Source organism: Phallusia mammillata, chromosome 3 (genome assembly GCF_965637545.1).
Source record: "Phallusia mammillata chromosome 3, kaPhaMamm4.hap1.1, whole genome shotgun sequence".
NCBI lineage: Eukaryota > Metazoa > Chordata > Ascidiacea > Phlebobranchia > Ascidiidae > Phallusia > Phallusia mammillata.
Window position 1 is genome coordinate 12,279,651 of NC_137254.1, and position 11,305 is coordinate 12,290,955.

At 39.9% G+C, this 11,305-nt stretch overlaps 1 protein-coding gene across 1 annotated transcript; it reads right to left on the bottom strand.

Moving 5' to 3' along the window:
* Nucleotides 1-396: 396 nt before the first annotated feature.
* Nucleotides 397-990, bottom strand: LOC145219536 (uncharacterized). The gene has a single exon (XM_080086889.1). It carries the CDS (start codon nucleotides 988-990, stop codon nucleotides 397-399), a length of 594 nt encoding a protein of 197 aa, XP_079943015.1.
* Nucleotides 991-11,305: the final 10,315 nt, after the last annotated feature.

Below are 11,305 nucleotides of genomic sequence, written 5' to 3' on the forward strand. Positions count from 1 at the left end.
AACAATACCTTCTAGCACCCCTAAATTTTAAACGTATAGTTATTTTCTGGTCAAAACATGTGTTAATATGACGTCACAATAGCAATTATTTTGATAAAATTTGTTGTGTTTTCAATCACGTTTGCGCCTTGTTTCTTTACAAATAAGAACAATTTGCTTGTTGTAGCTGAGGTTGTATTCATTCGAAATCAGTAAAATAGAATAGTAACGTAGTAAGTAAACAGCCTTTTATAGGCTCACGAAGTAATTGCAAACGCACCAATCACATTCCTGCAGTAGGCACAAATCGAGCGCGTACACACACACAACGCATAGCAATTAAAATAACACAAGAATGCCTCGAGCCGCGTGCTCGGGAATAGCGCGGTTGCGTTCCACAACACCTCCCCTTTTAAATTATTGTTCACCCTGAACACCGTAGCCGAACCTCCTCGGCTGTAGATGTTGTCTCTTCGAGCGACGGGGATTGTCGGGACCAAACCTCGGGGAATCGGGAGGAGTAAATGATGATGATGCTGGTTTATCAGTGGACGGGACCAGCGGAATATGCTCTGACGGAAATGAGAGTTCAGGCTCACCCGGGTCGTCGTCTTCATTAGGGTATCTGGGGCGAAGTTGGTCAAGGTGACGTCTCCAGATTGGACCACGAGGAAATACTCTCACGTTGAATGTTCTACTCCCGCAGCATTTAACAATAGTGGCAGGAACCCATCTTTTCGAACCACCGTATCTAGATCCAAAATATTGCGCGTAACAAGGATCACCATTTCGGAAACTAGAACGCACTGGTTTGTTGTTCTTCGACACGTCATTTCGTTGCTGGCGTTGCAAGACTTGTGTAGGTGATGGTACCATCGCGTCAATGAGCGATCGAATTTGTCGAGCGTTGAGCAGCTCACTCGGGGAGAAACCGCTAGAATTTGGGGTTCTTCGGTACTGAAGAAGAAACTCCTGTAAAGCTTCTTTCGGGGGTTTCTCTGACGTCTTCATTGCCTTTTTGGATGTTTAAACTAACCGTTCGGCGGCGCCATTTGTGGACGGGTGATAAGGCGCACCCGTTAGATGAACAATACCCCTCCGCCGGCAGAAATCCTGGAGCTCGGCAGAAACGAAAGCCTGTCCGTTATCCGAGACGATAGTGTGTGGATAAACAAAATGTGCGAAGTCTTTTTCGAGCAAGTTCGTTGTTCGCCTTGGACGTCATCAGTGAAGTAGCATGAATGCACGGGTACTTAGAATAGGCATCGATCATGAGCAACCAATTGCTCCCCAAGAAGTTTACAGCATGGTCGATGTGAACACGACTCCATAGTTATTTCAGGAATCATCCATGGATGGACAGAAGGTTTAGTAGGAAGGTTTTGCTGTTCTCCGCATATAGAACATTTTCGGCAAAGATTCAGAATATCGTCATCAATGTTCGGCCAGTACACTGCATACCTAGCCAACTGCTTCATCCTTTGAATGCCAAAGTGAACTTGGTGTAGCAGTTCTAGCACGTGTTGTCGTAGCTTTTGCAGAATAACCAATCGAGTTCCATAGAACAGACAACCATGAGAAACTGTATATAAATCAGCCGACCTGCGAAACTTTGCAGCTGGATCATTCGAGGAAAGAGTTGTTGGCCAACCGTGTTGGACAAAACGCATGACCCGGGAAAGAACATCATTTTTTCCGGATTCCTTCTTCATGGTGTTGGGGTCTGTGGGCTGGACTTGACGACTTATCGTAGTGATGGTGCAAACAGTGTCGACAACATCTGCAGTTTCCTCTTTGTCAAAATAGGCATTTTCCCCTTCTGGTAACCGGCTGAGTGCATCGGCGTTCTGGTGACTGGCGGTCTTCCTGTACTCGATTTTGTATTTAAACTGACCAAGAAAAAGCGCCCACCGCAAGTGGAGGAGTTCGTTTGGTAGGACCAAAAAGTGCCAACAATGGCTTGTGGTCGGTGACAAGAATGAATTCACGACAAAAAAGATACTGGTAAATCTTCTTCAGTGCAAAGATAATTGAAATAGGAAGAGAGGGTTCAAAGTAAGTTAAGACATTGTCAGAAGACAGCCATGTCTTCAATTGACAGAAAGCTTTTGATTCTTCGTTATTTCAACTCCAAAGAACTTTGTCTCGAGTCAGACGATACAGAGGTTCAGTAACGGAAGAAAAACTTGGTGGCAAAAATTTGCTATAAAATTGATCCGACCCAAGGAACGATCGTAGCGCCGATACGTCTTTCGGTGCAGGCATATTGGGCACAGCATCGAGTTTAGAAGCTTTCCTGATGCCGTCTTTATGAAGTAAATGACCCAAGTATTCAACTGTGGGTTGTGCAAACTTGCATTTCTCGAAACGACAGCGAAGCTCCTTCTCACTTAAACGTTGAAGCAATCGACGAAGATTGTTCAAGTGATCTTTTGCCGATGAACCGCTGACAAGTAAATCGTCGAGATATACAGCCACTCCTGGGAGATCTTGCGTCAGTTCGTCCATAATCCGTTGAAAGTATTCCGGAACCGAGGTGATGCCAAACGGTAATACATTTTGCAGCAAGACACCTCGGTGAGTGCTCAAAGCCAACCTTTTCCGGCTTTCGGGACCGAGACGTATTTGGTTGTACGCATCAGCAAGATAGATTTTCGTGAAACCAAACCCTCCTCGAAGCTTCTGCATCAAAGTATCTGAAAGAGGTAGTGGATGTCGATGGAGTGCCAATTGGGGATTTACCGTGGCTGAATAATCCCCGCAAAGTCTTAGTCGTGGCCTGTTGTGAGTTGACAACGGTGCTTTTCGAACGGTAACCACCGGTGTACCCCAGTCATTGAACTTCACTGGAGTCCAGATTCCTCGGGGAATTCCTGCATCATATTCACGGGCAATATCTTCTTGTAGCGCAAATGGCACAGAACGGTGCTTAAAGAAAACCGGTTTAGCCTCGTAAAATAGAATAGTAACGTAGTAAGTGAACAGCCTTTTATAGGCAATTGCAAACGCACCAATCACATTCCTGCAGTAGGCACAAATCAAGCGCGTACACACACACAACGCATAGCAATTAAAATAACACAAAATTGCCTCGAGGCGCATGCTCGGGAATAGCTAGGTTGCGTTCCACAACACAATTCATGGTTGGTGTCAGATAAATAATTAATAACTTTTATACCTTTCGTCAAATAGTTGTGGTATTTGTACAACCTTCAACAAAAAGTTAACCGTTTGCCCAACTTCGCTACGCTACGTCCGGTGTGAACACCCCCTTCGCTACGTCCGGTGTGGACGGGCCTTAAATGTAAAAGGTGCGCGGCAGTGAATACGGCGTGTTTTTAAAATCCGCCGTTGACATGACAACTAATTCCAGTGGATTTTCGATTGTGAAAAGTTTTTTTTTTTTTAAAGAAAACATATTGTTTCAATATTTGAACCCACCCACAACCTTGTAAACAAATGTTGGCATAGTTATCCACTCAGGCATATTGTTTATATCCTAAACTGTAATTAAAATCCAATCTAAAACCAGTGCAAGGATTTTCTAACAAATGAGATTTATACACGTTTGACGACGCAAAACCAACCCGTCAGCTTGAGATCTGCAAACTGACAAACCTATTCACCGTTTAACTGAGAAACGTATTTACACTTTATTAAAGGCCACGGTTTAAACAAATTACCACAGGCTGATTTTGCACAGGAATGCAAACAAACAAGAAACGTAAAAAAAATATCTTTTAAAAAAAAAAATAGTCCGATCTGTCAATTGTACAACATGGTTAGGTTCTTTCAAACCATGTGTTCATTTAAAGTGGGGTTTCGTCCACAACAATCACGTTCACTCGTCGGTCGGCTTCTGGCTGTTGACGTGAACGAAACTCAAACAAACGCTCCCGAATATAATCGTAGAGCATTTTTGGTGCGTTTGAGTAGATGAGAGGATTGAGGGAGCTGTTGATGGGAAGCAAGATTATTGCCGAAACTGCGTAGATCACTGGAGGAACAGTTGCTCCACCGAAGTTTAAGAAAGCGATGATCGAAATAGGAATCCAGCAGAAGAAATCGGTGAAGATCAGTCGGATGATTTTGTTTTGCATTTCTGACAAACGCAAAATAGTTCAACTGTGTTCCTTCATACACAAACTCATCTCATTAGATGTACCTTGGTTTTGTTTTTCCGCTCTTTGATTTCTCGCCATTTTATTCACTTTTCTCCCACTGGCCGTTGACTTTTTGTAAATCCAAATGTATGTCACTGCCACAAATAGAAAAGCCAAGAAGTTGAGTATGATGATACCAAGTGAGTATGCCCAAGCTTGGTCGGTTGGTTTCACGTAAAGTTTACTAATGCAAACGCTGTTGGTGCTGTAGTATCTGCAAAAACGATATTGGAAGTTGCAAAGTTATAATTAAAATTGCATAAAACATAGATGGTATCGCATACCCGAAATACCCTGCAATCTCAAACATTTCAGTATAATGATAGTCTTCAAGAATATTTAAAAAATCCATCCAGGAATAAACATTTTTAAGCTTTAGCATTGCCTTCCCATATTGCTGGGAACCGTTGAGTGTAAAATTGTGGTGAAAATTTACAAAGCGCTTCATGAAAGTTTCCATGCCTGAATAAAAAAAGATACAATCAATGATTTAAAAAAAATGATTCTACAAAATTTGCTTACTTAAAAATGGCACTTTAGCGTTTCGGAAAAACGGGTTTTCCTTTATCCACGCTTTAATTTCAAATAAATGTTGAAATTGGGATGTAAGAGGAATGAATGCCAGAGTGAATGAAATTGACCAGGACAAAAGAATGGTAAGGATGACAACTCTAAGCTTCGGGTGTAGAGATGTATTAAAAGGCTGCAAAAATAATTCATTGTTAAAAAAACATGACCCGCAGTCACACAACTGATTTTTACTTACATGTAACACAGCATAGAGTCTGAATGAGGTCAGCAGGACCATTGTAAATACTGATGTTTCGCTGGAAAGCAAAGCCAATATTCCCATTGCAGTACAACTTCCACTTGACCTCCAAACAAGGTCATTGGCACAGTAATTTCCAGAGTAGTGAACACCAGCTGCACCCAGCATGAGCAAATAAACTCCCATGAGCAGGTCAGAAGCAGATAGATTTAACACAAGAAGATGGTTGATACGAAATGCGACCGTTTGGGAGTCAGTTGTAACCAATGTTTTTGTTTCCGCAAACATGACGACCTGTGATGCAGTTGCAAAACTCAAACGTGATACTTCGGTGTTGTTATTATCTTGCATTTCATTCAGTGTAATAGAACAAGACTAAACATACCAAATTTCCAAAGATAGGTAATTTTAAACTTTGGTTGTTCTACTTTTTTTAATTTCAACAAACGGAAACCTACCAAATTGCCAAACAATGCAAGAAAGCCCATGATCCACACAATAGCTCGTAACAAAGGATTAGCGATCAGCTCGTATCGCGATGAGAAAATGTTCTCATTTGTTCTAGTCGATTTGGATGGACATTCGTCGCTCCAGTCTGAACAATCGCCAAAACCATTGAATTTCTGTCGGTTGTACATTTAAAAAAGAAAAACCGCAGTCATGGTTATTGAAAGCAACAAAACCTTTTTCTTTTCAACAAATAATGGTTGTTTGTTTTCACAATAAAACCTTCCATCATTAGTGCAGTTTTTTTCGTCACTTTGATCATCGCAGTTAATAGTAAAATCACAGACCTCTGCTTTGCTGATGGAAACCTTAACACCAAAAACATGTTTGTATTCCTAAATCATAATATACCACCAACATAGCATACCTTAGCTCCATTTAACGCTGAGCAATGAAATCTGCCTTGCTTTGTGCACCTCACAATACGTTCGTCACTCTTGTCTTTGCAATCGATAAACCCATCGCAAATTTTTGACTGATATTTGTCGCGAATTTCTGTCACAGTTTCGTCACTTCCGTCTTTGCAATGGATGACGCCATCGCAAACTTTAGATTGAGGTAGGTTGACAAGGCCGTCGGTCGCGAGACAATGTTTGCGATGTTTGCAGAGTCGAGGATCCTCATCGTTACGAAGTCGGAGGTCATTGTAGCTCGCAGCATATTTGCAATCTTGTTTCCCGTCGCACAACAGACCGGTGTTCCAAAAAATTCCCTTGAAGTTTAAACAAAGAAACATCCTTTGTTTTTACTGTCAATCATGATGCGTCTTGACTGCAGTATCATAATGTTTGGGATTTGCAAACACTATTATCACGTTACCAACATTTTTAGGCACATTAGGCAGGAAACAACTTACATACAAACATTACCACATAGTTAAAGAAGCGAAAGTGTGTTTTAGGTTTGGTGTCATGAATGAATGCTTAAATAGAAAAAATGAAATGTGTTGCCACAAGCAAAAAACAAAACAAAAAACAGTAGAAAGTATGGACTGTATACAAAAATATCTGGCGCAAAATAATTGTGTACAAAAACAAAGACTGTAGTGATATGGGAAATTGCCTTTTCGAGGCATGGGATTTCATTGCCAAAACCAAGGTAAACAAGTTTTTGAAAGAACACCATATATCTACTTACGTTGCCATAGCAAAACCAAAACCAATCAGAAATGAAGCTCGGTGTTGTTATGGTTGAACAGTCGATCCCCAGATTTTCATTACCACTAGAAATATTTACACAGTTCACCCCGAACACACAACGTATTAAACAGCTGTATTTACATAAAAACGGCTGAAAAGTATTTCTACATACATTACAAATTTTCCGTATCCATCAAACTCTTCTTTTTCGCAAAGACACTCATCGCTTTTATCGGGACAATCGACGACGCCATTACACACGCTTGACTTGGCGATAATCATAGGATCGTTTATGCACTGGAAGCACAAGCTGTGATTAAAGGTGACAGACGGGAAACTGCGTATGTCTCTGCAACCGAATTAAATAATTATTAACTCTAGTTAATTTTTTTGGTGTTAAACTTATTTTAACGTACGCGGGATGATCTTTCATTTTGTTATCAACCGATGTAAAGCAAAAGTCAGCGAAATCGTCACAATCCTGGATGGTGTCCCACAACAACTGCTGGGGCAAAGTACAAGCTTTGCCGTTTCTGACACACTTAAAGCCGTGTCCGTTGGGTTGGGGAAGCGTAGGGCAGTTGTTGCATGGATCGCCATCGCACACTGATGAACGCTTCCAGCAAACTGATTCCGAACACCAAAAGTGGGATGGGCACAGATGTTCACAGGGTGATTTTCCGTCACATGATGCGTATGCATCGCAAAATTCATTTTTCGTCAATGCACAGGTAGTGTTAGACAGATTTAATATATTGTGACAAACTCCATGAACATCAAAACATCCGCATCGTTTTCTTACGCTAAATAAACAATCTCATCTTTCATCTCATCTTAAAAAGCATTTTAAAACATACCGATTTTTGTCGTCCGAAAAACTTGTTGTGTTGTTACATGTTTCAGGTATTTTATAATCACAACTACATTCATCACTCATATCAGGACAATCTTGGACGCCATCACACACACTTGAGCGTGAAATGATCACCGAGTTATTTTTGCATTGATAGCACAGTTGATGGTTAAATACAGCGATCGAAGAACTCCGGATGTCTCTGCAAGTGTCATGATTTGTTTAACGTGTTCTCCGTAGTCAAATAAACTTGTTTGTAAATCTGAGGTAAGATGTTAATAACAACATATCATATAAACTGCACTTCACTTAAGGTTTCAAAGGAATTACCCGACAGTCTCCTCGTATCATGTTTGGTTTGTTTAGTTTTTAGTTAAAAAGATCAACATTGCATACAGGCATAAAGAATAACGCAGTTGAAAGTATCCTATCGGTTTAGGATTCAACGAATCAAATAGCTTTTCTTGTCCAAGTTTTATAGTTTAATAGAAAGTTAAAACTTTACCTGGTGTCTCCGTTTTCGGATGTGTAACATAAATCAGATCCACTATCACAATCTTTTACTCCATCCCACAAAAGCATTTGTGGAAGTAAGCATGTCCTATTGCTTTTGACACATTTGAAACCATATCCGTTATTCCAGTGTTGAAACGCAGGACAGTCATTACAGGGATTGCCATCGCACACAGTCGAACGCTTCCAGCAAGTTGAACTGGGACACCGAAAATAGGAAGGACAAGTTGGTCCTTCACAAAGAGTTTTATCCAGACATGGAGTTACACCATTGCAAAACTCCTGCCTCCGCAATGCACACACATCTGGTGACCAATGTGTCGGGTTGGCGCAGCTGTGAAATATTTTCACTTGGTTGACGTAAATAGGAAATGTAAAGTTTTGCATTGGGAATGTATTTGGGGCTCTGTATTCAAAGCATATAACAATAACATGATGTTTACCTGATGTAGATTGATGTTAAGTTTTCAGGGTAAGTGGCAAATGTGACTCGTTTCTCATCACTTCCGTCACGGCAGCCGCGTTGGCCGTCACAAAACCAAAATAAATCAATAGTTCCTAATCCATCTTCACAATTGAATACTTCAGCTAATCATACTTGGGGTTAAGTATCAGCACATCGGCGAAACACAGGAAACGTTTTATTCTCAAATAAAATGTTTTTAGATTTGATGAGAGTTCACATAGAATACATCAGTTGTTGGGAAAAAAGGAATACTAACAGGTCATACTTCCTGATATGACACTTAATTGGTGGTTAAAAGGTTGTTTGAAAAAAAGAGAAAAGTTGTTGGTAAACTAAGCAAATAGCAAAAACTTACATCTCGTATAACATGGAACGTATGCGATAAACCAAATGCAAATTGAAGCAACCAGCAATATCATCGGATTGCCAAAACAAACATGGCGTTTTAACAATACAAGAAAACTTTTTCGCGTGCAGACCTAAAAAGATTTCGTTACAACAAGCCACCCTCTCAAATGTTTGATGTATGTATATTTTTTTATTAAAGGGTCTCAATATAGCCTACTGCTGTTTTTTTGTGTCTCAATATTTTTTAAAACGTTTAATATACATCTGCGTAATAATCAAAGATGGTTTGTTCTCTATGCGAATCTAGTTATTCAAGATTTATAAAATGTAACTGGTGCGTAAAGAAAAAACAACAGCCAATCAAATAAAAGCGTTAACAATAATCGACGTAAAACATAAGTCTGAACTATAATTTAATAAAAAAAAAGCTGATTTTGAACTAACAATTCTACTTGTCCTACATGTACAATACACCAAACACTCACCCATTGTGTAATAACAATACAAAAAACTTAGATACACGTGCAAGTCCTTACCTTTTTTTACTCAAATTTATCAATCAATTATATTTGGATCACCCCACAGGATTTAAAGCATCTTACCAGCCGCGATGTCACAGTTTGTACAGGGTATGTCACTGTCTTTGATGTACATGAACGACTCTGGGTTGGTCCCGGCTTGAATATGCTGATTTTATAGTTGCTGACTTAGGGCAAAACGCAAAATCGACGGTGCATGTAATCCGACTTTACGTTACTGCGCTCTGCGTCGTTGATCCCTCATGACTCCTTTCGTGACTTTTATGATCGATTACATGTTTTCACATATGTCTTGTCATATTAATTAGCTGGTTAGCCCGGCTTGATTTGGAACAGCACCTTTTGCATTTCCGGCGTTCTGTGATTGCACGTGTAAGTGGCTTATCTCTAATCTGAGTGGCTGTTTCCGGTTATGAATATTTTTACATGCACATGCAGTCATAGTTGCTGATGATGAATAAACGGACAAGATTCCTAACTGCAAGCTGAAATGTGCACATACGCAAAGGCAATGGTGTTTGACAAATTAAGAAAAAAAGGTACACTTACTATAGGTTTGCCAAGGGGAAACCCTCAACCATTTGCACAAAATCCAACAAATTTAACATTTTATAATGGATTAGTGAAAAAGTTTATGACGTTACGGGTTTGTAAATTAAATAATACTAGAATCTGGTCTAGATTGTTAAGGCTTGTATTCTCACATGTATTCTATGCGGAATAACATACGCTTACATGTGTGGTATTACGTACCACCCCCCGTACTGCCATCCTTGGCGCAAGATCAAAACTCCGGGAATTGTAGCGAAACTAGAAGACTGAAATTATGCACTGATTTATTTTGGCAACGGACAAATTGGTATTTATGCAGCATTGTCACATTTTCCGGTAGAGCTACCAACATAAAAACTCCCAGTACATGAGCATTCGCAAATATAATGATAATGATTTTTGAGATTTTATAATACTGATAATGATTCATAATCATAATAAAATTAACCAAATAGCTTATTTCCTCATGCCAAATTTAGTCCCTACCACTATCCCAGCACAGGTAATTTAAACGCCATCTATTGGTATTTTGCAAACTTTTGTGCTGTGAGTTCCTGTGTTATACAGGCCCAGCCTATTTAAACGGGAGGCAAAATGTCAGCGCTCCTGTTTTCTATTAAAAGCATATTATTCCGCCATAATTGCTGCAGCAGCCAAATGAAAATAACGTTTCCCCCCAAAACTTTTGAATGAAGACACCGAAACGAAATAAGAATTTTTGGGCTAATTCCTTCACGAAAATTTTGCGACTGACTGACCGGGAAAGGCAACTGATCCCATCGGTACGAGTGCAAGCGACCCTTCACCATCGGCGCTGCTTTGATGCGATGCCAAAAATTAGCGCACGACACAGAAGATTATGAAACAGGATCTTATCCTTGTGGCAAATGTGCCCTGTGCGGTCACCACGGCAAAGCCAACCGAATGTTTATTTTTCGGTGACTGACTTTCGACCACAACAAAAAAAATTTCACTAACATGAGCGGAAGAGCTACTGACACTGAACTTTGGCTTTGGTCCGGGAATTTCTGGTAGGTGAGGAGTATTGGCGCGAAAAAATGGCAATAGTGTAGTTCGAAAAGAATGGCGTTTGCGATGGTGTAGTAAAATTCCCTTCAACAACTAATCCATATTATTACATTTTAGAAAATGTAATATTGCATTTGAAAACTGCCGGGTGGGCCAAAGCTTATTCGCCAGAGTGGCCCTGACATTGGCAAGGTAAGTTTTTACAAAGGATACAAGACTTACTTGAAGTTGTTGCTTTTTGTGCTTTTCAGAGAACAGAAAAAAAAAAACAGAAAGTAAAAAGGTAGGAAAGGTCTAAGTAGTTAATACGGTATTTCTTTACTACATGGTTTAACATTATTTCGCATTTCTGCAGATTTATTCCCTACAATAAATTTGAAATTATGCAAAGTTTTTTTACAAACAGTGTGCGATTCACGAAATTAAAAAACAAGAGGATGTTTTATAG

Bases quoted from the DNA above. Each gene is read 5' to 3' on its own strand.
- LOC145219536 (XM_080086889.1), bottom strand. From the start codon at position 990: ATGAAGACGTCAGAGAAACCCCCGAAAGAAGCTTTACAGGAGTTTCTT.